Source organism: Bos indicus, chromosome 18 (assembly GCF_029378745.1).
Source record: "Bos indicus isolate NIAB-ARS_2022 breed Sahiwal x Tharparkar chromosome 18, NIAB-ARS_B.indTharparkar_mat_pri_1.0, whole genome shotgun sequence".
In the NCBI taxonomy this organism is placed as follows: Eukaryota; Metazoa; Chordata; class Mammalia; order Artiodactyla; family Bovidae; genus Bos; species Bos indicus.
In genome coordinates, this window is record NC_091777.1 from 66,701,939 (window position 1) to 66,726,921 (window position 24,983).

At 48.9% G+C, this 24,983-nt stretch overlaps 1 protein-coding gene across 3 annotated transcripts; it reads right to left on the reverse strand.

Annotated features, from left to right (window-relative positions):
• Positions 1-1,474: 1,474 nt before the first annotated feature.
• On the reverse strand, positions 1,475-14,068 carry ZNF132 (zinc finger protein 132). Of its 3 annotated transcripts, XM_070772410.1 has the most exons (5): positions 13,706-14,067; positions 11,994-12,887; positions 11,184-11,264; positions 10,859-11,027; positions 1,475-6,533 (listed from the first exon to the last, which is right to left on the reverse strand). In XM_070772410.1, the coding sequence occupies exons 4-5, from the start codon at positions 10,956-10,958 to the stop codon at positions 4,609-4,611; spliced, it is 2,025 nt and encodes a 674-aa protein (XP_070628511.1). In that variant the 5' UTR covers positions 10,959-11,027; positions 11,184-11,264; positions 11,994-12,887; positions 13,706-14,067; the 3' UTR covers positions 1,475-4,608. The 3 variants fall into 3 exon arrangements, with proteins under 3 accessions (XP_070628511.1, XP_019833697.2, XP_070628510.1); XM_019978138.2 differs by lacking the exon at positions 11,994-12,887 and having other exon boundaries at positions 13,706-14,068; XM_070772409.1 differs by lacking the exon at positions 11,994-12,887 and having other exon boundaries at positions 13,695-14,067.
• Between the last annotated feature and the right edge of the window lie 10,915 nt (positions 14,069-24,983).

Consider the following 24,983-nt stretch of genomic DNA (forward strand, 5'->3'; position numbering starts at 1 on the left):
TCCTGGTGTGTCTACAGACAGCAGCCTTGACTTTTTGCTGTTGCTGTCACAGGGCTCCAGGGAAGGAAGTTGTTGATCCACATATAGATCCAGATCTGCTGGTTGTGGGCCCGTTGATAAAATGTTGGAAACTACTCTTTTACAAGGTAAATGTCAGTTCAGTGAAACTTGTTATGTGGTTGTCACTGTGTCTCTGGTCTACAGTGCTTCACGTCAAGAAGAAGACATTAGTGGAGGCGTGTTTGGGGAGAGCCAACCCCAGACTGGAGGCTTTGGGCTGAGTGGTGCTCAGCCAGGACCATGTGTCGGGGTTGGAACATAAAGGCTGCTGCCGCCTTTAGCTTCAGCAGTTCCTCTCAGACACCCTGCTGGCAGGAGGGGTGGCAGCCACAGGGGCAGGAAGTTCTCAGCCAGTCTGCTCGGTGTTTCCAGTACCTTACGGCACACATCACCCCAGGCCTGCTTGGACGCGCGTGTGTGTAATCCCTGTGTGTGATAACTGTCTACCTTTGAGAGAGTCATTTCCTAGGCAGGTTGATAATAAGTCTAGGGGTCCCCAAGGAGAGAGGGGTCTGGAGTTGTTAGCTCCCATCTGTAAGAGAGAAAAAAAGCGACCAGTGCCATCTTTCTACTGGACGCGTCCCTCCCTACTCTAGATGGGAGTGTAGACAGACTTTACACCAAAGCTTTCCTTCCCTGGTCGGACTTAGTCTGTCCCTTACCGACACAGGTGACATACTCATCTTTCCCGGTTCTACCACCGAGACAGGCTGGGGATGTACCAGGGGTAGACCTGATGGCATCCCTAACTGACGTCCAGCTCTTCAGCATTACCTCAGATGCCACCCGGGGTGCAATCAGAGTAACCTTCCGGAATGCCTCCCAGGCTAAACCGCTGGGGGGAAACATTCATCACCTGGGTGCCTGTGCATGACCCTGAGTATATTCCTGACCACAATAAGACCGATACGAACATAAAACTGAGATGTTTCTTCCAAGCGTCACCACATCAGTATGAGTCTACTCTGGTCCACTAAGAGCCAGCGCTACCAAAGGAAAGAACCCCATTGCAGTTCCGAGTAACCTTTAACCTCAGAGGTGATCTTGTAGCTATAGCGCCATCTAGCTTCCAAACTTTCTATTCCTAGCGAGGCTAGGAGCTTCCTGACTACCAATCCAAGTTTCTTCCTCCTTGAGAATGGCAGACCCCTCTCTCCTTGGGGACCCCTAGACTTTTTATCAACCTGCCTAGGAAATGACTCGCTCATTCCCCCCTTTTCTTTTAGGAGAATTATGTTGCCAAGGGAAAGGGATGTCATTTTCATTCCATAACTACTTCCTGCTGTTTAGGGGTGTAATCCCTAAATTGTTGAGGCAACATAGTCTCATAACCCTCATATTGAGGGTCTCTGATCCAGGGGCCCCAAGTAATAGTTGGAGGAGGCTGTGGCACTCATAGGAGCTTGGACAACCATTTGTAACTTAAAAACCTTCATGCAATTAGAAACAAATCCAATTACACAGTTACAGATGTAGGGAGCAAACAGCAAAAATAAAACAATCAGAATTATTGTAATTAAGATAGTTTTCCATCATAGGGAACTAGTTAACATCTCCCAAAGTGAGGCAACTGAGGCTTCAAGAGTATTCATAGCTCCAGTCATCTTGTTCATGTGTTTAGAAAAATAAGTAACATTAGTGCTCGTATCAGGTATATATATACAGCATTGGGTATGAATAATGGCACACGTTTCTCCTTGGGCAGCTGTCAAAATATTTAAAGCCAATCTGTTTTGTAAAACCACCTAATTTGTGGTTGTTCAGCATTAAGAGCTGAAATAGCTTTTTGAGAATCTTGCAGTGCCTGTTGAGTAAAATTAGTCAAAGCATCTACTCGTAGCATGGTATCTGTAGTTCCCAAAGAGGGAACAAACACTGCAGCCAAATAATCATACCAGTGAAACACAGACCTTGCCCACAATGAGAGAGTCATTTCCTAGGCAGGTTGATAAGAAGGCTAGGGGTCCCCAAGGAGAAAGGGGTCTGCAATTCTCGACGAGGAAGAAAGGACAAACTTTCTTTTTTCCTCTGCATTCCTTAGGATTATGTATCCTGCCTGAGGACAGTCTCTGGATTAAACCTGGTTGATCATGTTATCCTAAAATGTAAATTATGGGAGTAAGTCTGGTGAGATCTTTACAACCTCCAGACATTCTTTGGATTCCTTGGAGAGTATATAACTCCATTGCTAACACTAGCAAAGGGCTACTCTTTCTGCCCCCTTCTGATGTCTATGTCAGAAGCTTTCTCTGTCTCCTTTATACTTTAATAAAACTTTACTACACAAAAGCTCTGAGCGATCAAGCCTCGTCTCTGGCCCCGGATTGAATTCTTCTCTTTCAGAGGCCAAGGATCCCGGGGTCGTCACGTGATTCAGCAACAGCCTTTCACCTTCAGCATGGAGGTCTGTATGGAGCAGAGTCAGAGTCTGGCAGAGCCAAATAGGGCCCAGATGTACAGGCAGGTGGGAGTTAGGGCAGACTGACCAGACTCCTCACCCCACTGACAGGGCGGCATGACCCGTCTCCTGACCTCTCGGCCTGCTTCTTCCCCGTGGTCCCTCCATGGGTCATCTCTGCCAGGTGCCTCTGCACTGCTGCTCCTTCTGGCTGAAAAGGTTCCTGGAGTCCCCGCCTCAGATATTTTCCTGCCCACCTAAAAGCGAGCAGTAGCAGCCATCACTGTCACTCACCTGTGCTTCATTGCTCTTAGAGCTGCGGTTGCTCCGCAGTGACCCTGTTCTTTAGTCCCTTTGCACGTTAAATCTCTGTATCGCACATCAGATGGAGATGAAATGCATCTACCACGGAGCTCAGGCAAAAGCCTGGCACCCAGTAGGACCCTGGGGGACCTCTGGTGGCCCTGAGGGACGGTACTTGGCCCAGATCACAGCCCTCTCGGAGCTAACCCTGGGGAGCGAGAAGGTAGGAGACCTCAGGGAAAGAGTGGTGCTTATCCCGTCCTGCACTCACATGAGTGCAGGCACACCTGTCCCAGGCTGTAAGCGGCTGCTGAGCCCTAGAGACTTCACTCCCCTGGCAGGACGAAATCTACAGGCCCCTCATGCGTGAAACTGACATTGTAGTAGGGTGGTGTATACCGAACGCTGTGTCCCCCCACAATACCTAGGTTAAACCCTAACCCACTCAGTGTTCTGTATTTGGAGGTGGGGCATTTGGGAGGTTGATGAGGTCATGAGAAAGGAACCCTTGTGACTGGGATTAGTGGTCTCATAAGAGACCCCCAAGGACCCCTTCTCCTTCACTGTGAGGACACAGAGGATGGCTGTCAACCAGGATCCTCACCTGTCACCAAATATCCTGGCACTAGATCTTGGATTTTCTAGTCTCCAGGACTGTGAGAAATTTGTTATTTTTAAGCCTCCCAGTTCATGGTATTTGTTACATCAGTTGGAATGGACTAAGACATGGGAGACAGACATCCCTCAAGAAAGCACACACTGGCAGCTGTGAGCAGGGCTGCGAAGGGCCCTTCAGTGTGTCAGTGAGGCCCCTCCTGGTGCACCTCATCTCAGGACCCCCCGAGTCTGTCCTTATGTCTGTCTTCTGGGGGCTCGCATGACCCTGAAGTTGGCTTTTACCTTTCAGTGAAGAGAAACTTCATGGCCTGGAGTCATGTCTGCTTCTTTTGTTGGAACTGTAAAAAACCTGGCATTTAATGATTCTTCTACAATCCATAAGGCTTATTAATATTTCACCAGTATACATGGACACACACACACACACATATATATATATACACATACACATATGTCTCCCTTGGTACAGTTTTAGGTAATCCCACATATTTTGATATGCTGTTCTCATTTTCACTCCAAGTACTTTCAAATTTTTCTTTTGATTTCATCTTTGACCATGGATTATTTATAAGTGTGATATTCAGTTTCTGAATGAGGGTTTTCCACACATCATTCTGTTCTTTATTTCTTATTAGAATTCTGTTATTGTCAAGGTCCACACCGTGTATTATTTCTTTTCCCTTTATCAGGCCTTCTTTTATGGCCCAGAATATGCTCCATATTGGTAAATGTTCTATGTGCATGTGAAAAAAATGTCTATTCTGTCCTCTTGGACAGGAAGTTCTATAAATATTGATTAGGTCAAGCTGGTTCAAAGTGTTGTCTTCCACGCCTTTACTGATTATCTGGGAGGGTGTGAACTTCCCGAAGTGTAATTGTGAATTTGTCTATCGCTCCTTGCAGTTCCATCAGTTTTTGCTTCATGTACCCTGAAGCACTGTTAGGTACATAACGTGCAGGACTGTCACGTGTCTTTATTAATGAATCTCTCAACCAACACGGGGTCAGTTCATTCCCTGACCCTCTCAGAGGCCACAGGCAGCTAGAAAGAGCTTTACGCTCCAGAGGGGAGACAGTGCTGTGTAGGTTCCTAGGCCACTCAGAAAGGGCAGGGTAGCTTCTGAAGGCATGTCCACATCAGCGACACATTAGGGAAGTTCTTTGTAGTCTGCTGCCTGAAGTTTGATGTGGCTGAAGATCTCCCAAAGACCATCTCCATAAGGCTCCATTCAGCTGTGGATCCTTCTGTGCTGTGCAAGGTTGCAGAGGCGACTGAAGATCTTCCCACAGTGGCCACACTCATAAGTCCTTTCTCTGGTGTGAACTATCTGGTGTCGAACAAGTGTGGATCTTTCACTAAAGGCTTTCCCACACTGGCTGCATTCATAGGGCCTTTCCTGGGTGTGCACTCTCTGGTGACGAATGAGGTGAGAGTTACTGCTGAAGGCTCTCCCGCATGCACTGCACTCGTAAGGCCTTTCCCCAGTGTGAACTCTCCAGTGATAGATGAGGCTGGACTTACGGCTAAAGAACTTGCCACATTTAGTGCACTCATAAGGCCTTTCCCCAGTGTGAACTTTCTGATGCTTCGTAAGAATGGACTTTTGGCTAAAGAACTTCCCACATTCGTTACACTCATAAGGCCTTTCTCTGGTGTGAACTCTCCAGTGCTCAATGAGACTGGAACTGTGAGCAAAGGCCTTCCCACATTCACTGCACTCGTAAGGCTTTTCCCCAGTGTGAGTTCTCCAGTGCTGAACCAGGCTGGAGTTGCGACTGAAGGCTTTTCTGCACTCACTGCACCTGTAAGGCCTTTGTCCAGTATGTACTTTCTGGTGTTGAATGAGGGTGGAACTATTGCTGAAGGTTTTCCCACATTCACCACATGCGAAAGGCCGTTCTCCGGTGTGGACTTTCTGATGGCGAAGGAGGTGAGAGCTTTGGCTAAAGTCTCTCCCACATTCACTGCATCCGAAAGGCCGTTCTCCGGTGTGAACCTTCTGGTGCTGAGCAAGGTTGGAGTTGTTGTTAAAAGCTCTCCCACACTCACCGCACTCAAATGGCCGTTCTCCAGTATGAACTCTCCAGTGCTGCATGAGCGCAGAGCTGCGACTGAAGGCTTTACCACACTGACTGCACTCATAAGGTTTTATGTGGGTGTGGACTTTCTGGTGCCGAAGGAAATTGGAGCTTTGGCTGAAGGCTCTTCCACATTTGCTGCACTTGAAAGGCCTTTCTCCTGTGTGGACTTTCTCATGCCGAGCGAGGTGTGACCTGTTATTGAAGGCTTTCCCGCATTCACTGCATTCATAAGGCCTTTCTCCTGTGTGGATTCTCTGGTGATGAATAAGGGTGAGTTTGTGGCTGAAAGTTTTCCCACAGTCGCTGCATGCATAATCTTTTACTCCCGTGTGGAATTTCTGATGCTTCCTCAGTTGATATGGGTGACTGAAAGCCTTGCCACACTCTTTACATACATGAGATGTTTCTCCAGTGTGAAACCATTGGTCACTAATAAGGGCTGATTTCTCCTCTAAGGAATTTTCAGCTCTTGTGCATCTAAATGGTGTCTCTTCAGAGCGAGTGCTCCGGTGGCTGAGGAGGACAGAAGTCTTCTGGAAAGCTTTCCCACTGTCACTGCAGTTGAAGGGCTTCTGTGAGGACTGGACCTCTTCGAGCTGCCCAGAACTGAAAAGGTGCAGTGAGGCCTCCCTGCCCTTTGTGCTGCTGTGTGGCTCCCCACTGCCGTCCGTGCTTGGGGGCTGGAGGAGGTCATGGCCGTCTGAGACATCCTGGCCACCTAACCCACATGTAATGGGTTTCTCTGACAAAGAGCCTGTTGAGCTTTTTACGAACAAGTCCCTGTCTCTGTTCCATTGGAAGGGCTTTTCTCCATTGTACTCTGGATGCTGGTGAAGATTTACACCAAACCAAAACTCTCTCCCATATGCTAAACATGTGCAGGAAGTCTCCCCAGTATGTCTCTGATGGTTGTCCAGCTGCAAAATGTCTTTCAAGAGTGGCTCACACGTGTCACAGCTGTCAGCCTTCTGCATGGAAGGAGGTACACTGGGAGTTTTGACCTGTGACACCACTTCTCCAGAAGCATTCTTCTCAGAAGGCACCTCCTCATCTTCCACCACAGGCCAACAGCCTGAAAGCCGAGAAATTTCTGGTTAACGTGAGCGTTCCACTTAGTGAAAAGGGTGACTTCCTTAGAAATGTGTCACTGACACATACAGGAATGGGCCAAGGATTTGCCGATAGGCCAGGTGGGGCAGAGTTAGAGTGCAAGGCTCACTGGCGGGATAGGGCCCTCACCAGAGGCAAGAACTCAGAGGTAAAGGGCCTGAAAAGACATTTTTCAAAAAAAGATATACATACACAAATGGACAAAAAGTAAATGGAAAGAAGCTCAACATCATTAGTCATCGTGTGCACAGTGTGCGCTCAGTCATGTCCAACTCTCTGTGACCCCATGCACTATAGCCTGTCAGGCTCCTCTGCCCATGGAATTTTCCAGGCAAAAATACTGGAGCAGGTTGGCATTTCCTACTCCAGGGGATCTTCCTGACTCAGGGATCGAACCCACATCTCTTCCATCTCCTGCACTGGCAGGCAGGTTCTTTATCACTGCACCACCGGGCAAACCCGTTAGTCTTTACAGAAATGCAAGCTCAAACCACAATGAGATACCACTTTAAACTCACCAGGATAGCTTGAAGAAAAAAAGATAGTAACAAGTTTTTGATGAGGAAGTAGAGAAACTGAAACACTCATAAACTGCAGTGGGAATGTAAAATGGTGCTGCCAATGGGGAAACAGTTTGGGAATTTCGCTGCTATGTATTTACAGAAGAGAAATGACATATATCTACACAAAACTTGCACATGAACATCTGGAACAGCCATAATGTTTATAACAGTCAAAAAGTGGAAAAAAGCCAAATGTCCATCAGCTGATGAATGGATAAACAAAACTGGTATATCTATATGCTGGAATATTATTCAGCCATAAAAATGAAAGAAGTATTATTGATATGTTCTATAACATGGATGAACCTCAATAACATTATGCCAAGTAAAAGCCAGTCACGGAAAACACATATGGTATAATTCCATTTGTATAAAATACCTATTAACAGAACAAGCAAATCTGTACAGTCAGGAAGTAGATTAGTGGTTGCCTAGGACTCAGGACAGGAGGCGGGAATTTGAAGAGCGACTGCTAAAGGGCAGAGTCTCTCTTTAGGTGATGAAAATGCTTAGAATTAGAGTGTGGTGATATTAGTTTACTGAAAAAGTGAAAGTGAAGTCGCTCAGTTGTGTCCGACTCTTTGTGACCCCATGGACTGTAGCCTACCAGGCTCCTCCATCCGTGGGATTTTCCAGGCAAGAATACTGGAGTGGGGTGCCATTTCCTTCTCCAGGAGATCTTCCCGACCCAGGGAATGAACCCGGGTCTCCCGCATTGTAGGCAGGCTCTTTACTGTCTGAGCCATCAGGGAAGTCCATTTGTTTATTATCCTTAATTAAAAAAAAATAAAAAAACTAGAGCAAACTGCCTCAGTTATACATATGTTCTTTTTCATATTCTTTCCTATTATAGTTCCCTGTGCTATACAGTAGGACCTAATGTTTATCCATTCTGTATATAATAGGTTGTACTTCCTAATTCCAATCCATCCCTCTCCCAACCCCCACCGTTGGCAACCACAAGTCTGCTCTCTACATCTGCGAAACTTTTTCTGCTTTACAGATACGTTCATTTGTGTTGTGCTTTAGATTCCATATATAAGAGATATCACATGGTACTTGTCTTTTCTCCTTATGACTTACATCACTTAGTATGATAGTCTCTAGGTTCACCCACGTTACACCAAGTGGCATTATTTCTTTTTTATGGCTGAGTAGCGTTCCATTGTATACATACACCACATCTTCTTTTCCATTCATCTGTCGATAGAATGTTGCTTCCATGTCCTGGATATTGTAAATAGTGCTACAATGAACATTGGAGTAAATTTATCCGTTCGAATTGCTGTTTTTTCTCCAGATATATGCCCAGGAGTGAGATTGCTGGATCGTATGGGAACTCTAGTTTTCATTTTTTCAGGAACCTCCATACTGTTTTCCATAGTGGCTGCACCAATTTACATTCCCATCAATAGTGTAGGAGGGTTCCTTTTTCCACATGCTCTCTACCATTTGTTATCTGTAGACTTTTTAATGATGGCTATTCTGACTGGTGTGAGGTGACACCTCATAATAGTTTTCATTTGAATTTCTCTAATAATAAGCAAATAATAATAATAAAAGAAAGGCAATGCCAAAGAATGCTCAAACTACCGCACAATTGCACTCGTCTCACATGCTAGTAAAATAATGCTCAAAATTCTCCAAGCCAGGCTTCAGCAATATGTGAACCGTGAACTTCCTGATGTTCAAGCTGGTTTTAGAAAAGGCAGAGGAACCAGAGATCAAATTGCCAACATCCGCTGGATCATGGAAAAAGCAAGAGAGTTCCAGAAAAACATCTATTTCTGCTTTATTGACTATGCCAAAGCCATTGACTGTGTGGATCACAATAAACTGTGGAAACTTCTGAAAGAGATGGGAATACCAGACCACCTGACCTGTCTCTTGAGAAATCTGTATGCAGGTCAGGAAGCAACAGTTAGAACTGGACATGGAACAACAGACTGCTTCCAAATAGGAAGAGGAGTATGTCAAGGCTGTATATTGTCACCCTGCTTATTTCACTTCTATGCAGAGTACATCATGAGAAATGCTGGGCTGGAAGAAGCACAAGCTGGAATCAAGATTGCTGGGAGAAATATCAATAACCTCAGATATGCAGATAATACCACCCTTATGGCAGAAAGTGAAGAGGAACTAAAAAGCCTCTTGATGAAAGTGAAAGTGGAGAGTGAAAAAGTTGGCTTAAAGGTCAACATTCAGAAAACGAAGATCATGGCATCTGGTCCCATCACTTCATGGGAAATAGATGGGGAAACAGTGGAAACAGTGTCAGACTTTATTTTTTGGGGCTCCAAAATCACTACAGATGGTGACTGCAGCCATGAAATTAAAAGACGCTTACTCCTTGGAAGGAAAGTTATGACCAATCTAGATAGCATATTCAAAAGCAGAGACATTACTTTGCCAACAAAGGTTCGTCTAGTCAAGGCTATGGTTTTTCCAGTGGTCATGTATGGATGTGAGAGTTGGATTGTGAAGAAGGCTGAGCGCCGAAGAATTGATGCTTTTGAACTGTGGTGTTGGAGAAGACTCTTGAGAGTCCCTTGGACTGCAAGGAGATCCAACCAGTCCATTCTAAAGGAGATCAGCCCTGGGATTTCTTTGGAAGGAATGATGCTAAAGCTGAAACTCCAGTACTTTGGCCACCTCATGGGAAGAGTTGACTCATTGGAAAAGACTCTGATGCTGGGAGGGATTGGGGGCAGGAGGAGAAGGGGACGACAAAGGGTGAGATGGCTGGATGGCATCACTGACTCGATGGACGTGAGTCTGGGCGAACTCCGGGAGTTGGTGATGGACAGGGAGGCCTGGCGTGCTGCGATTCATGGGGTCGCAAAGAGTGGGACAGGACTGAGCGACTGAACTGAACTGAATAATAAGCAGTGTTGAGCGTGTTTTTACATGCTTTTTGGCCATCTGTATGTCTTCTTTGGAGAAATGTCTATTTACGTCTTCTGCCCATTTTTCAATGGGGTTATTTTCTTGTTATTGAGTTGTATGAGCTGTTTATATATTTTGGAAATTAAAACCCTTGTCAATCATATCACTTACAAATATTTTCTCTGTTTCTAAGTTGTATTTTCATTTTTTTAATGGTTTCCTTTGCTGTGCAAAAACTTGTAAGTTTTATTAGGTTCCATTTGTTTGTTTTTATTTCGTTGCTTTGGGAGACTGACTTACGAAAACACTGGTATGATTTATATCAAAGAATATTTTGCCTATGTTCTCTTCAAGAAGTTCTATGGAGTATGGTGAGATTTATACACTGAAAACACGAAAACCCACTAAACTGTACACTTTAAAAGGGTGAACGTTAAAATTGATTTTTGTAAAAAAAAGTAAAAGGGTGAACGTTATGATATATATCAGTAAAGCCATTAAAAAAAAAGTCTCTGGGGAAGGGGCAGAACCTCGGCATGGCCACACACTAGATCAGCCAGCCAGGCACTGGTCAAGTTGAGCAGGACCCTTCAGGCAGGCCAGAATGCTGATCCCCAACCTCTGCTCCCACAAGGCCCCTGTGGGACCTAATAGCTGTTAGGACTCCTCAGGAGGCTGCTCAGGGAGAAACGGGGGTGCACACAGCCCAGGCCCAGCACTCACAGCAGCTACAACATGAAACCTGGGCAGGAAGCAGTGTCCCTGGTCCAGCTTGGGGATGGGAGAAGACAAAAGGCAGGTGCTGGCCCCAGGCCAGGGAAGGGAACGAGGGCCTTACCAAGTGAGGTCACGAGCTCCAAGGTCTCCAGCATCACAGTGTGGTACAGCTGCCTCTGGGCTTCATCGAGGAGCTCCCACTCCTCCCTGGAGAAGTGCATGGCCACCTCCTCGAAGGCCACCAGGCTCCCCCATGAGGAGACAGCAAGGCCAGGGGGCCAATAGGTGGGCTGGAAAACAAACAAAACGGTCCAGCGGGCACATTCAGGCCCTTGATGTGCGACTCAGTGCTCTGCCCCGTGTCCCATTGGCATCTCTTCTCCTCATGACCCCCATCCGTCCTCCCTCCACCCGCCTGCAGCTCACCCCCTTCCCCAGGCCCTCACCTCTGAGAAGGCCACAGGTGCTGGCCCCACTGGTGCCCCGCTCTCCTCACAGTCCCACTGGCCACTGTTTTCAGACCAATCCTAACGAGAGAGACAAAAGGAAGGTGGGTAGATGGACGCTGTTTGAGCTCTAAGTGGTCATATGACACCCCTCTCCCTACTAACCAACTTCCCTTGTGTCCTTCAGGTCACACCTCCCAAATCTAAGAAAATCTGAGCTCTCTTTTCTTCCTTAAGCCTCTGTATCAGGCCTCATTCCCCTACCACGTACACATCAATCCTCAAACCTCTACTTCCCACATCCCACAGTATCATCGTCCCTCTCCCTGGCCACACCACAGGCATTTCCCCTGTACTCGTTTTCCACTATGCACTTAGCTTGCCAACAGAGGCAGGCAGGATCCGATGCTAACCTTGGACTGTCCTTGACTGCAAGAGCTTCCCACTAACAGAGAGAGCCATCACCTCTCTAGATAAAGCCTCCCTTCTTGGCTCTGTTGCTCCAATCTTGCACCCCAGAACCAGGAGTAATAATCTCAAACACCCTTATTCTCTTCCAGCTCTAACCTTATGCATGCTGTCCCTTCACCAGTCATAGCTGTCCTTGCCCTTCCTAATACACAAATCCCTGACCTGCTTGTCCCCACTCTTGGCATGGCAACGCTTAGCTTGGCTGAGCCTTTTTGTCCCTGATACTCCAGCAGCCTAATAAACCCCCCTGGACGTAAGGAGAATGGCCAGAAAACCCTGTGAGCTGTAGAAAGGTAAAACAATCTAAGCTCAGGCCCACTGTCATCCTACCTTACTTACTTATGTGCTTTTTCTTTTCTTTTTTTTTGTATTTATTTATTTGGCTGTGCTGGTCTTAGTTGCACTGTGTGGGATCTTAGTTGTGGCAGGTAGAATCTAGTTCCCTGACCAGGGACTGAACCCAGGTCCCCTGCATGGAGAGCATGGAGTCTTGGCCACTGGACCACCAAGGAAGACCCTGTGCTTCATTTTTTCATCCCAGGTCTACACTCTACTCAGAGGCTTGTTCATCATCCTCAACCCAGCTCACAGTGCGCAAGCACAAGCCTCCCGCCGGCGGACGTCTCTAGTCTCGACCTGGCATGAAATACACTTGACATCTCAATTTGGCAGTCTCAATGACATTCCAAATACAGTATGGCCAAAACAGTTATTTTCCCTCTGAAATCTACTCCTCAAACCATCTTCCACATCTGAAAAAATATTCAGGGTCAACCATATTTCCCTGCCACATATCAGGAAATCTCAGTTCAGTTCAGTTGCTCAGTTGTGTCTGACTCTTTGCGACCCAAAGAACCACAGCACACCAGGCCTCCCGGTCCATCACCAACTCCCAGAGTTCACCCAAACCCATGTCCATCGAGTCGGTGATGCCATCTAACCATCTCATCCTCTGTCATCCCCTTCTCCTCCTGCCCTCAATCTTTCCCAGCATCAGGGTCTTTTCAAATGAGTCAGCTCTTTGCATCAGGTGGCCAAAGTATTGGAGTTTCAGCTTCAACATCAGTCCTTCCAATGAACACCCAGGACCGATCTCCTTTAGGATGGACTGGTTGGATCTCCTTGCAGTCCAAGGGACTTTCAAGAGTCTTCTCCAACACCACAGTTCAAAAGCATCAATTCTTCGGCGCTCAGCTTTCTTTATAGTCCAACTCTCACATCCATACAGGACCACTGGAAAAACCATAGTTTTGACTAGATGGACCTTTGTTGGCAAAGTAATGTCTCTGCTTTTGAATATGCTATCTAGGTTGGTCACAACTTTCCTTTCAAAGAGTAAGCGTCTTTTAATTTCATGGCTGCAATCACCATCTGCAGTGATTTTGGAGCCCAGAAAAATAAAGTCAGCCACTGTTTCCCCATCTATTTGCCATGAAGTGATCAGGAAATCTAGTCCACCCTAAAAATTACATCCAGGAGCCAACCACTTCTCCTACCTTACAGGCACCTCCCTGCTCTAGCCACCAAAACCACACACCGGGACTACTGCAGTCACCTCCTCCATGATCTTCGGGCCTCCAGTCTCATCCCACTTTCCAGTCTTTTCACTCAGCATCCACAGGCTTGTTAAGATCTGATTCAGATCACCTCCTCCTCTGCTCTAAACTTCCCGTGACCCGCACCACACTGAGAATAGAGGCCCAGCACCCCAGCCTCCCTTTCCGGGCCTGTCTCCAGTCCCTCTGCTCTCTATTTCCACCAGAAGAAATGGAGATCTGTCGTTTCCCTCAACACTGTCACCTTATGCCCACCTCCAAGCAATTGGCACATGCTGGTCTCTGTGTCACGGACACCTTTCCAGATCTACCCCTTGTGATCCGCTCCACATAACCTCTGGCCTAGGTTCAGGATGCCAGGGGAAAGTGACTCTAAGGGGCCCAGACTCATGTGCAGGCCGAGTTCGGGACGCCACCATCCCCTAACAGACCCCAGGGTCACAAGGGCGGGGATCTCAGCAGGTGAGGACCTGTCTCATCTCACCTGCCACTCACCTGCCTCGGGTCCATCGGCGACTCTGCAAGACCGGTCACAGCCTGTGGGCTGGGCGGGGCCGTGTCAGGCGGCGGCCGTGACGAGCCTGCGCGCTCACCCGAACACCCCCACAAACACTGGGAGGGGTGACGCAGGTTGATGGTCGCACTCAGTGCTTCGACCGTCCCCAGTATGAAACGGAAGCTGCCTCCCCGGAACTTGGGACGAAGGCGGGGCGCGGAGAAACCGAGGCTTAGGAAGGAGGAGCGGTAAGCCGAGGGTAAAAGGGAGTGCCAAGGTGCGAAGAGGGTCCCAGAACGTCCCCCTGGGGGCCTTCGCCTCACGTCCCAGGGTGTGTCTCCTGCAGCCCCACCAGGCACAAAACTAAGACTGCAATGGCGACGCCGGAAGTCCCGCCCCACCACCTGAGGCCAGGCGAAAACGCCCAAATCCTGACCCTCACTGGCTCCAGGCTCGTGGACGTCTATGTCGCTTTTCCCTGAGCCTATCGCGGTGCCGCCGAGTCGTTGCCTAGGTGATTAGACTGGACGCACCGCATCACGGCTCACGCGACTTGAACTACACTACCCAGAACTTCCCTCACTGTGCGTTCACACCAGTATTGACCAATGATAGCCCAGGAAATAGGCGTTTCCGGGACGGCCACGCCTTGGAGGGCGGGACTTCCGGATTCAGATGGTTGCTTCTCTGTCGGTCGCGGGCGGATGGACCTAGTTGTTGGACCGTGGTTGGTGTCCAGGGGGCTCCTCAGGCCCGCGGAAACGGGAGTGGGTAGGTACGACAGCCTAGGAGGTCCCAACTGTGCCCTGTATGTCCCGTGACCTCAGCAAACGTCCCGTCTCCCCGGGTTCTTGTTTCCTCGGCTGTCGGGGGACCGCCCGGCGCGGGGTTGTTCTCCGGGTCGTCCATCAAGGCCTGTCTGTGCCCGTGGCCGACCCGGAGTCGTCGCCCTGTGCATCGTATCCGCTTTACGGAGAAGGGCCCCAGGCTCCAAAGCCACCCGTTCCGAGGTCATGACCCAGCATATAGCTGGACTGCGGGCATGGTAAGAGAGCAGGGTCTCTTGGCCTCCACCTGGACTCCGAACCCCAGTGCCGCAAGTCCCCTACTGAACCCCAGGCTTCGGTGCTCAGGACACTGGGGCGTTCGTGGGTGGAAGTCTGCATTTCAGAGTCCAGTGTGATAAAATGTGGAGGGTACAGGCGGAGGGATGTGCATGTGCGAAGACTCGGAGGTGAGACTGGCCTGGGAGCATTCGGGAAAGTTCTGCAGTCTCCACTGCCGGGAACAGACAGCGTGAGCATGGGAGTCCCACCTCTGTTGACGGGCTTTGGATTCTGGGAGCCACAGATTTTCATTAGAATATGGATGGCCATGATCTGAGTTAGGATTTTGAAACTGCGTGAACACGGAGTTGTGGTGGGGGCTGAAAGCAGGCAGCTTCAGGAGGATGCTGCTGCAAATGTTTCTCCGGTGACCTCTCCAGAATAGAAGTAGGAGAGGTGGGAGAAATAATCAGATTCCCTATACGATTTTCAGAGTGGAATCGATGGGATTTCCGTTTACGAATGGAGAGTGAATGTAGTGGAGGATAAAGGACTATCCCAAGTGTTACAGATAAAGAATGAGATGGAGAGCGGAGGTTGGCAGAAGGAGTATGTTTGGCAGAAGAGTAGCAGTTGGATTATGTGGGAGTAGAGTCTGAGTTGTCTGGAGAGCTCTAGGTGGAGCTGACCCGCGTGCCCGTGAACAGGAAATTTCCATTTAGCTTCCTGATGTCTAGACTGCCCTGCCCTGGTGGCCTGGACCAGGTTATGTCCTGAGATGGGATTTTGGAAGGAAAATCTCAGCTTGTGGTTCCAGATGGGCCCTGAGATGAGTGTGGGATGTCCAGATGAAGGACCAGTAGCCGAGTGGAGGAGGTGGGTGCAGGAAAGAGAAACTGTCTAAACTCTGGTGGATGTGGGGACAGTGCACACCCAGGAGGAGGGCCCACACCCTCAGAGATGAAAGGGCGAGCAGGGGTGTCAGGGGACGGGGTTTTGGAGGCGTAAGGGGAGGTGTGGGCGGGACAAAGACTGGGGGCCCGGGTCCAGTGCCCAGTGCTTAGATCATATTCTTGTGCCCCTTGCCTGGTGTTGCAGGACCCAGTGACTTTTGAGGACAAGAGCATGTGCCTTTTTTGGGGAAGAAATAGGTCTCCTTAGTGAGGCCAGTGAAGCCTCTGCTGGGATGTGGTGCTGTCTTCACCAGGTCAGGCTTGTCATCTTTCCCAGGAGAGGCGCTGCTGGCCCTCGTGGTGGCTGTGACCACCTGCTTCTTCTCCCAGACCACCGTGTAAACAATCGCAGCGCCGTTTGCCTTGGGACCTTGACAGCCATGGCCCAAGATCAGAAGCATCACAGCCTGAGTAGCAGCAGATCGTTCACCTTGGTTGTTTTCTGATCGGGTGGCCCAGTCCGGACCTGTGACGTTTCCCTCCGTCACCTGTCCTCCGGCAGCGCTTGGGGGCTCCGCTTCGTTGTAATGTTCCGGCTTCTCGTCGCGGTGGCTTCTGTGGTTGTGGGCCGCGGGCTATAGAGAGCGAGGGCGTCAGTAGTTGTGGTGCACGGGTTTAGTTGCCCCGAGACATAGAAGATCCTCCTGGACCAGGGATCAAACCCATGCCGCCTGCATTGGCAGGCAGGCTCTCAACCACTGGCCCAGCAGGGAAGCCTGGCAAGTTGATGTTTACCTCCTTGGAAGCTCCCGAACCATTTCCCAAAGGGTCTGTGCCTTTTATACTCCCAGCAGCGCTGCAGGACTGTTCAGTTTTTCCACCGTGCCAACACCAAGACAACTTGGAGCTGGCATCCTGGTGGTGTGAAATGGTATCTCAACGGCTTTTAAAAACCATGGCAAAATATGCACAAAACTTAGCATTTTAACCATTTTTAAGTGTATGGTTCAGTGGCATTAATTCAGTTGTGCCACTTTAACCCCTGTACTTCTTCAGAACATTTTTATTATCTTGAACTGAAACTCTCTACCCTTGAAGCCGTCATCTCATTGGGCTTTTGATCTCCATTTTTCTCATGAACAATGGTATTTTCACGTGCGTGTTAACAGTCTGTTTCCTCCAATGAAACGTCTATTCAGATCTTTTCCTTATTTCTAATTGGGTTGTCTTTTTATCTTTGAGCCATAAAGTTCTTCATAGATTCTGTATTTAGAAACCATATGTAAGTATTTTCTAAGTATTTTTTCTCAGTCTGTGGCTCATTTTTTTTAACTTTTATTTTATTTATTTGTGTTATTAAAAAAAAAACTTTTTATTTTGCATTGGGGGGTAGCCAGTTAACAGACATAGTTGTGGTAGTTTCAGGTGAACGGTGAAGGGACTCAGCCCTACATACACATATCTCCCTTATCACCCCCGCCAAACTCCTCTCCAATCCAGGCTGTGTGTGCATCTTTTAGTGTTCTGAATGGTGTCTTTTTACAAAAAAATTTGTTTATTTGGCTGTGCTGGGTGTTCGTTGTGGCATGTGGGATCTAGTTCCCCGACCAGAGGTCAAACCCAGGCCCCCTGCATGGGGAGCGCAGAGTCTTAGCCACTGGGCCAGCAGGAAAGTCTCTTAATGATGCGTTTTGAAGAGCAGATTTTACATTTTGATGTTAAATTTTACACTCATTGTCTAATATATTAGTTTTTCTATTTATATATTGTCTTTGTATCATACCTAAAAAATTATTTGTCTAGCCAAAAGTCAAAAAGTTCTCCTTTGTTTTCTTCAATAAATTTTATAGTCTTAGCTCTTACATTTATGGTCTTTTTCATGGTAACTTTTACGTATAGTTGAGATAAGGGTTTGAATTTATTTTTTTGCATGTGAATGTCTAGTTTTCCCAGAACCATTTGCTGAAAAGGCCATCTTTCCACATTATATTTTTGTTGGAAATCAGTTAAGGCTATTTTGCTCTCTTAAATCTGTTGATCTATATTTCTGTCCTACTGACAGGACCACACTGTCGTGAGTACCTTGGCTTTATAGACATTTTTGAAGTTTAGTAAGGAAAGTGCAACTTTCTTTCTTAGCACAATTGTTTTCCCTGTTGTGTTCTGCATGTCTATGAATTTAGGGTCAGCCTGTTAGTTTCTGCTCAGAATGTTGGCTGTGGTTCTGATAGGGATTGCACACTCAGAACCAGTGGACCTGGGTTTGTTCTGGCACCACCGGTGAAACATGGGTGTTCCATAAAGTGCACAGAGCCTGGGTGGGGAGGGTAACAGGCAGGGGAAAGGCTTCTCCCAGGCGTGGGAGGCAGCGCCATGAGGCCTCGCTGACCACAGCTGACCGCTCTGGTACAGGGAGCTGAGCCCACCCTTTGCTTGGAAGCCTGAGGCCCCAAGGCACACCTGACTGCAGCTCTGATCGCAAGCTGCCCTGTCGGCGGAAGGGAAGGTCTGAGTTCAGTGGACATACTGATGCCTTGGAACGCTGGGGAGAGCTCAGGAAGACAGGCCCCAAGCTTGGCTCACCACAGGCCTGCAGGAGTGTCGGCTTCAGGTCGATGATGGGGAGGGAGTGGAGAGGCGTCCTGAGAGTGGCCGCAGAGTGCTGTGCAGCGAACCCTGGGCCCTGTGCCTTCCTGTCTGGGGACCCCTGGGCTCCTGGTTTGCCTTTTGTCCTGAGTCACAAATGATAGCCCAGAAACCAACATTGTATATAGCTCTCTCTCTATATATAGAAAGAGTGGAGCTCATACATACCTATAGACTTTGAAGTTTGGGGGGGAACAGTCTTGAACCTTTATAAAATCAAAAGGCTCCATGTAAAACATGCATCTCTCACTCTTCTTGGAAAAGCAGCGGATGGGACCACCAAATGTGGACCCCACCATCCCTGCCCACGTTCTGGGCCCCGCCTCGGTGGAAACCAGCAGATGATGAGGGCAGGTGCCCCCAGGCTCACCTGCAGTGTCGCTTGTGCCCCTGAGATCCTGGCTGCAGACCTCTAAGCCCCAGGGCTCCTGCCTTGCAGTGATGGCCTTGCCAGAAGCAAGCCCAGGGAGGCCGAGGAGGCCGCCTGCTTGCAGACTGTCGTCTGGCTGTGAGCAGCACGCCGCGGCTCACACCTGCTCTGCACCCACTCTCAGGACAAGGTGAGCCTGCGCGGCACCTCCCTGCCAGGCTGAGCCCTCCTCTCGCCCAGGGCTCTGCCAGCAAGTGTGGCAAGCATGACACACCACAGCCCTCCTGAGCTCAAACCTAGTGTGTCCACACTCATGTGGGATCTTAGTTGGTACACCAGGGCTGGAACCTATGTCCTCTTCATGGAAGCACGGGGTGTGTGTGTGTATGTGTAGGCACGTGTCACGCTCTGTCATATCCAGTTCTTTGCGACCTCAAGGACTGTAGCCTGAGGCGCCTCTGTCCAAAGGATTCTCCAAGCAAGAATACTGGTGTGGGTTGCCATTTCCTTCTCCAGGGGATCTTCCTGGACTAGGGATCGAACCCGCGTCTCCTGCATTGGAGGTGGATTCTTTACCATCTGAGCCACCAGGGAAGCATTAGCTGCTGGACCACCAGAGTAAGTGGGTGTGTATGTGTGTGTATGCGTGTGCACTCCGATCAAACCCACATCTCTTACCTCTCTTGTATTGGCAGGTGGATTCTTTACCACTGGGACCACCTGGGAAGCATTAACTGCTGGAACACCAGGGAAATCCCTAAACTTTATTTTTTTAACATGGACATTCTTTATTTCTGGCCAGTGCACCCTGTTCTTTCCCCTACTTTATTCAATTTAACTCTGAATTGGCAATAAGGAATTTAAGTCTGAATTTTGCAATAAGGAGTTCATGATCTGAGCCACAGCCAGTCCTCAGTCTTGTTTTTGCCGACTGAATAGAGCTTCTCGATCTTCAGCTGCAAAGAATATAATCAATGTGATTTCGGTGTTGACCATCTGGTGATGTCCATGGGTAGAGTCCTCTCTCTTGTGTTGTTGTGTTATGACCAGTGTGTTCTCTTGGCAAAACTCTGTTAGCCTTTGCCCAGCTTTGAAGGCAATGGCAACCCACTCCAGTACTATTGCCTGGAAAATCCCATGGACGGAGGAGCCTGGTAGGCTGCAGTCCATGGGGTCGTGAAGAGTCAGACACTACTGAGCAACTTCACTTTCACTTTTCACTTTCATGCATTGGAGAAGGAAATAGCAACCCACTCCAGCATTCTTGCCTGGAGAATCCCAGGGATGGCAGAGCCTGGTGGGCTGTCGTCTGTGGGGTTGCACAGAGTCGGACACGACTGAAGCGACTTAGCAGCAGCAGCAGCAGCATTCTGTACTCCAAGGCCAAACTTGCCTGCTACTCTGGGTATTTCTTGACTTCCTACTTTGACTTCCTTCTGTGCTATCTTTTTTAGTTAGCATAGAAATCAAGTTAAATCATATATAAGCAAGAATGACTTGCCTAGCCCTCAATATGTGAACATTTCTTCCTTTAACATCTACCAAAATAAAAAGTGCACTCATTCTTGATGTAACAAGTAGGCAATGCTTAATTTTTGTGTAAGTATACTTATGGTAAGCAGGGCTTCCCAGGTGGCTCAGTGGGTAAAGAATCTGTGTGCAGTGCAGGAGATGCTGGTTTGATCCCTGTGTCGGGAAGATCCCCTGGAGGAGGGTATGGCAGTCCACTCCAGTATTCTTGCCTGGAGAATCCCATGGACAGAGGAGCCTGGTGGGCCACAGTCCATAGGGTCGCAAAGAGTCCGACACGACTGAAGCAACTGAGCATGCATGGTAAGCAGACTAAAGCACCATTCCCGCCAAAGATGTGGAGGACTTAGTGTCCAGAACATGTTGTTACAGGGCAAGAGGGAACTACATTTAGATGGTAGGTGGAAATAAGGTTGATAACCAGCTGACTTTGGGACATGGAGATCATTCTGGATTGTCTGAGGTTGGCAGGGTGGGAGGAAACATCGTAATAACCCTTGTTATTACGGGTCCTTGTTGTAAGGGTCCTTATAGTGGAAGAGGGAGGCATAGAGATGGAGAGAGACCAAATCAGAGTGATGTCATGTGAGAAAAACTCAAGGTGCCTTTGCTGGCTTTGAAGACAGAAAAAGCCAGGAACCAAGGAATGCTGGCAGTCTGGAACAGGCAAGGAAAGCCCTTTTACCCCCAGAAGCAATGCAGCCTTGCTGAGGCCTTGGTTTTAGAGCAGCTGACATGAGTGTCAGACCTAGGACATTCTTAGATTTAAAATATCTGTGTTGTGCTTTTCTGCTTTCAAGGGCTCATGTGATTATACTAGACTAACCCGGGCAATTGTGGATAATATTCCCATCTATGGCCACGTCAGGTAACGTGTTAATAGGTTCCAGGCATTAGGGTGTGGACGTTCTTGGAGAACCGTGGTTCTGCCTACCACACTGAACTCACATGGCTATTGAGCGTGCTCAGTCACTCAGTCGTGTCTGACTCTTTGCGACCCTGTGGACTGCAGCCCTCCAGTCTCCTCTGTCCATGGGAGTCTCCAAGTAAGAATACTGGGGTGGGTTGCCATCTCCTCCTCCCAGCTGTCTTCCTGACCCAGGGGTTGAACCCATCTGCATCTCCTGTACTGCAGCGGATTCTTTACTACTGAGCCATTGGGGAAGATTTCTAGATTCTCATGGTATTAGATATTGTAAAATAAGTGCTGCGCCTTCTCTGGCAGTCCAGTGGTTAAAACTCTGCACTTTCCACTGCAGGGGGTCTGGGTTCCATCCCTGGTTAGGGAAATAAGATTCCCTCATGCCATGCAAGGCAGCCAAAAAATAAAACAGATACAAAAATTATAAAAGCAGAAGTTCCACAAAGAAATCCTAAGGTCTAGCTCCTCCAGGAAGTACACACCCAACAGAAGATCCTGCAACTGTGCTTACCTTTCCCGCTTTCCTTTCTTCACAGCTGTGCCTCTGCGCCCTGAGGCTGGACAGCCATGAAGGTCATGACTGCTGAAGTCACCAGCAACCCAGCTTGGGCAACAGGAGCCTCCCTGGCTTTTGCTGGTGGGGTGACAGCTCTCAGGAATATGGCTCAGAAGACTGCAGGATTCAGGACAACTTCAGCTGCTCAGTGACCTTATGCGTGGTGTTAATAGATATGAGTTTGGCCCCTGTAGATCTCACAGCCTGTGCCCTTGCGTACTGGGCTCTGGCGTCCCCTGTTGCCTGTTCCCTGTGCCCCTCCATTCCCCATCTACGTAGAGGGGACCTGCCCCTGTCTGCCTGGAGTGGTGATTACAGGGATCTGGTTTTTCTGGCCTGGCACAGAAAGATGGCTCATCTCCAGCTGGTGGCCACACGAAGCTGCGCTGGTTTGAGGGACCTGCTTCCTTATTCTCAGACCGCTGTACCCCTCAAGTCCTATGATTCCACCTCAGGTAAGCTCTGGGCACACAGGTGACTGAGAACCTGGCCACAGTGCTTTCCCTGGAGGCCTGGAAGTCACAAGACCCTTTGGACCACAAGAGGACAGGGCGCCTCCCCTGCCCTCCCACTCTGTCCCCAGAGGCACGTGGACATCGCTGTCATCGAGAATCTGCCCCCTCAGCACCCTGGCCACGACCCATTTCTATTCTGCCTCCTGGGCCACAGCCCTGGCTCCAAGGTGATGTAACCCTTCCGGCTTTATTGTCACAGAGTCTGGAGCAGTCGGAAGGGAGTTGCTCCCAGGACGTTCCAGTTGCCCCCAGCAGAGTGAGCCTGTTCAGGAAGGAGGGAAGCTCCCCTGGCACTGCCAGCAGACCCTCCATGGGGCCCTCGGCCAGAGAGGGTCAGTTCCCAGCCCCTGTGCAGTTAGGGCCTAACAAGTTCTGACTCTGCCACCCCATGTCCATGGAATTTTTCAGGCAGAACACTAGAGTGGGTTGCCATTTCCTTCTCCAGGGGATCTTCCTAACCCAGGGATTGAAACAGTGCCTTCTGTACTGGCAGGCAGATTCTTTACCACTGAGCCACCTGGGAAGCCCCATATCGTTCGTGTTCCATAGCTATGCCTTTCTTTTAAAGGTTCTGTCTAAAAGAACCTCTCTGTATACAATATTGTAAAGTTAAAAATAAAAAATATATATATTAAAAAAAAAAAACAACTTCTCTGTCCTGCTTCAGAGGGATCAGCATGTGCAGAGGCTTGGAGGAGGGTATGCAGGACACCTGAAGTCCTTTACCACAAAGTCCCAAGGGAGAAGGATTCATGTTAGGCCTTTATCCTGGGGGGGACGGGGTGGGGCATGAGTTGGGGAGACATGATTGGAGGAGTGACTCGATCTGACAAGAATCCCTTTTGGGACTTCCCCAGTGGTCCAGTGGTTAAGCGCCCACCTTGTAGTGTGGGGGATGCAAGTTTGATCCTTGGATGGGAAAATACGACCCCTTGTGCCGAGATGCAAATAAGCCCGAGTGCCACAACTGCTGAGCCCACATGCTCTGGAGCCCACAAGCCACAGGGAAAATCCCCTATGCCTCAAGTAAGACCTGACATAGCCAAATAAATACATTTAAAAAAAGAACATCCGTTTGACATCCACGTGGAGAAGGGAGGGGGACTGGGTGAAGGGCGGGGGGATGGGCCCTCTTGAGCCTCCACATGTGACACATTCCGGCAAGGCCCTTTGGTTCAGCTGCCCCTTCCTGGTCAGCAGAATCATGTCCCCCACCAAAGATGTCCGCAGACTCCTAACCTGCCCGAGGGCCACCACGAGGCCTGGAGTCGAGGAGGGTTGCCATCTGTACCAGTGCGGTCAGGCTCACAGTCCAGGACCACCACGCAGACCCAGAAAGCTGGAGAGCCCACCCCTGTGACACCTGTGTACACATCTTCAAAGACACCTGGTTGTAGTAGGTGGAAGCCATGTACCCGGGGACGTGGCGGGGAGGCTCCCAGTTCAGCCCCAGCCTCCACCAACACCAAAGGCAGCTGAAGTGGGGGTACATGTAGAGCCCCTCCCCAGTGCAGAGAAGCCCCAGAGAAGTTACATGACACACGCACCAGCACCTTGACAGTGCTGAGGCCAATGGTAAAAGGTCAAAAAGTGGGCAGTGGCCCAATTCCTGAGAATCTTCACTTCTTTCCCCAAATAGTCGGAAAAGCCCTTCCACTCATTAAGTCTATGAAGTAACCCAGCCCATACAAACTAATCACCCCATGTTTTGGGGCCTCTCGCTTTCTGAGATGGCCCACACTGTGGAGTGTTTCTCCCATGGTCGTTCTGGCCTTTTGAGGCTGACTGCATTCTATCTATGGAATGTGTTTCTAAATAAATCTACTTCTTACCTATCATTTTTGTATCTCACTGAATTCTTTCTGCGATGAGACATAAAGAACCTGAACTTCGTTAAATCCGGAGACCCGGTGTGTGATCTCAATTAAATGACCATGGGTTGGGACTTACTTGGCAGTCCAGTGGTTAAGACTCCATGCTTTCACTACAGGGGGTGCAGGTTTGATCCCTGGTTGAAGGGATCCCTCGTGCTATGCCATGAAGCCAGAACAATAGAAAAACACCTTGTGTTTGAGTCCCAATATATAGGTTTAGGCTGGGTTTGTAGTCCAGACGTGGGTTCAAGGTGCACCCCAGATGGGACTTGAATATTCTTTGTGTACAAGAATGGCAGGAAACATGTCCTACAGAGATATGCATTAGATTTTCTTCAGTTTCAAGGTGAGCAAAATTTAAGCACAAATACTAATTGTAGTATTAAGGAAATCAGTCCTGAATATTCATTGGAAGGACTGATTCTGAAGCTGAAGCTCCAATACTTTGGCCATATGATGCGAAGAACTGACTCACTGGAAAAGACCCTGGTGCTGGGAAAGAGTGAAGGCAGGAGGAGAAGGGGACGACAGAGGATGAGATGGTTGGATGGCATCACTAACTCGATGGACGTGAGTTTGAGCAAGATCCGGGAGATGGTGATGAACAGGGAAGCCTGGTGTGCTGCAGTCCATGGAGTCTTAAAGAGTCGGGCACGAACTGAGCGACTGAACTGAAATGAACGCCAAAATGGATGCTATCTCTTACAATACAAAGATTTACATACAGTATTAATAGTACAGACATCTGGAAGGCCGGCTACTCCACTTCCCAGCGTCCCTCGCGGTGACGCTTTGCCGTTGCCGTGGAGACAGGAGGGCGCCCGCCACCCCCGTCCGCCCTGCCTGCAGGCAGGCAGAAGCCACGCCTCCCCGAAGTCTCTGCGCGTGCGTCCGCAACGCGCCACGGGCCAATGAGAGCTCACGA

Excerpts from the sequence above, each read along its gene's own strand:
- ZNF132 (XM_019978138.2), bottom strand. Across the intron at positions 11,028-11,183 it reads CACCTGTGGCCTTCTCAGAG|CCCACCTATTGGCCCCCTGG; the intron begins GTGAGGGCCTGG and ends TTTGTTTTCCAG. Across the intron at positions 6,534-10,858 it reads GGAGCTCGTGACCTCACTTG|GCTGTTGGCCTGTGGTGGAA; the intron begins GTAAGGCCCTCG and ends CTCGGCTTTCAG.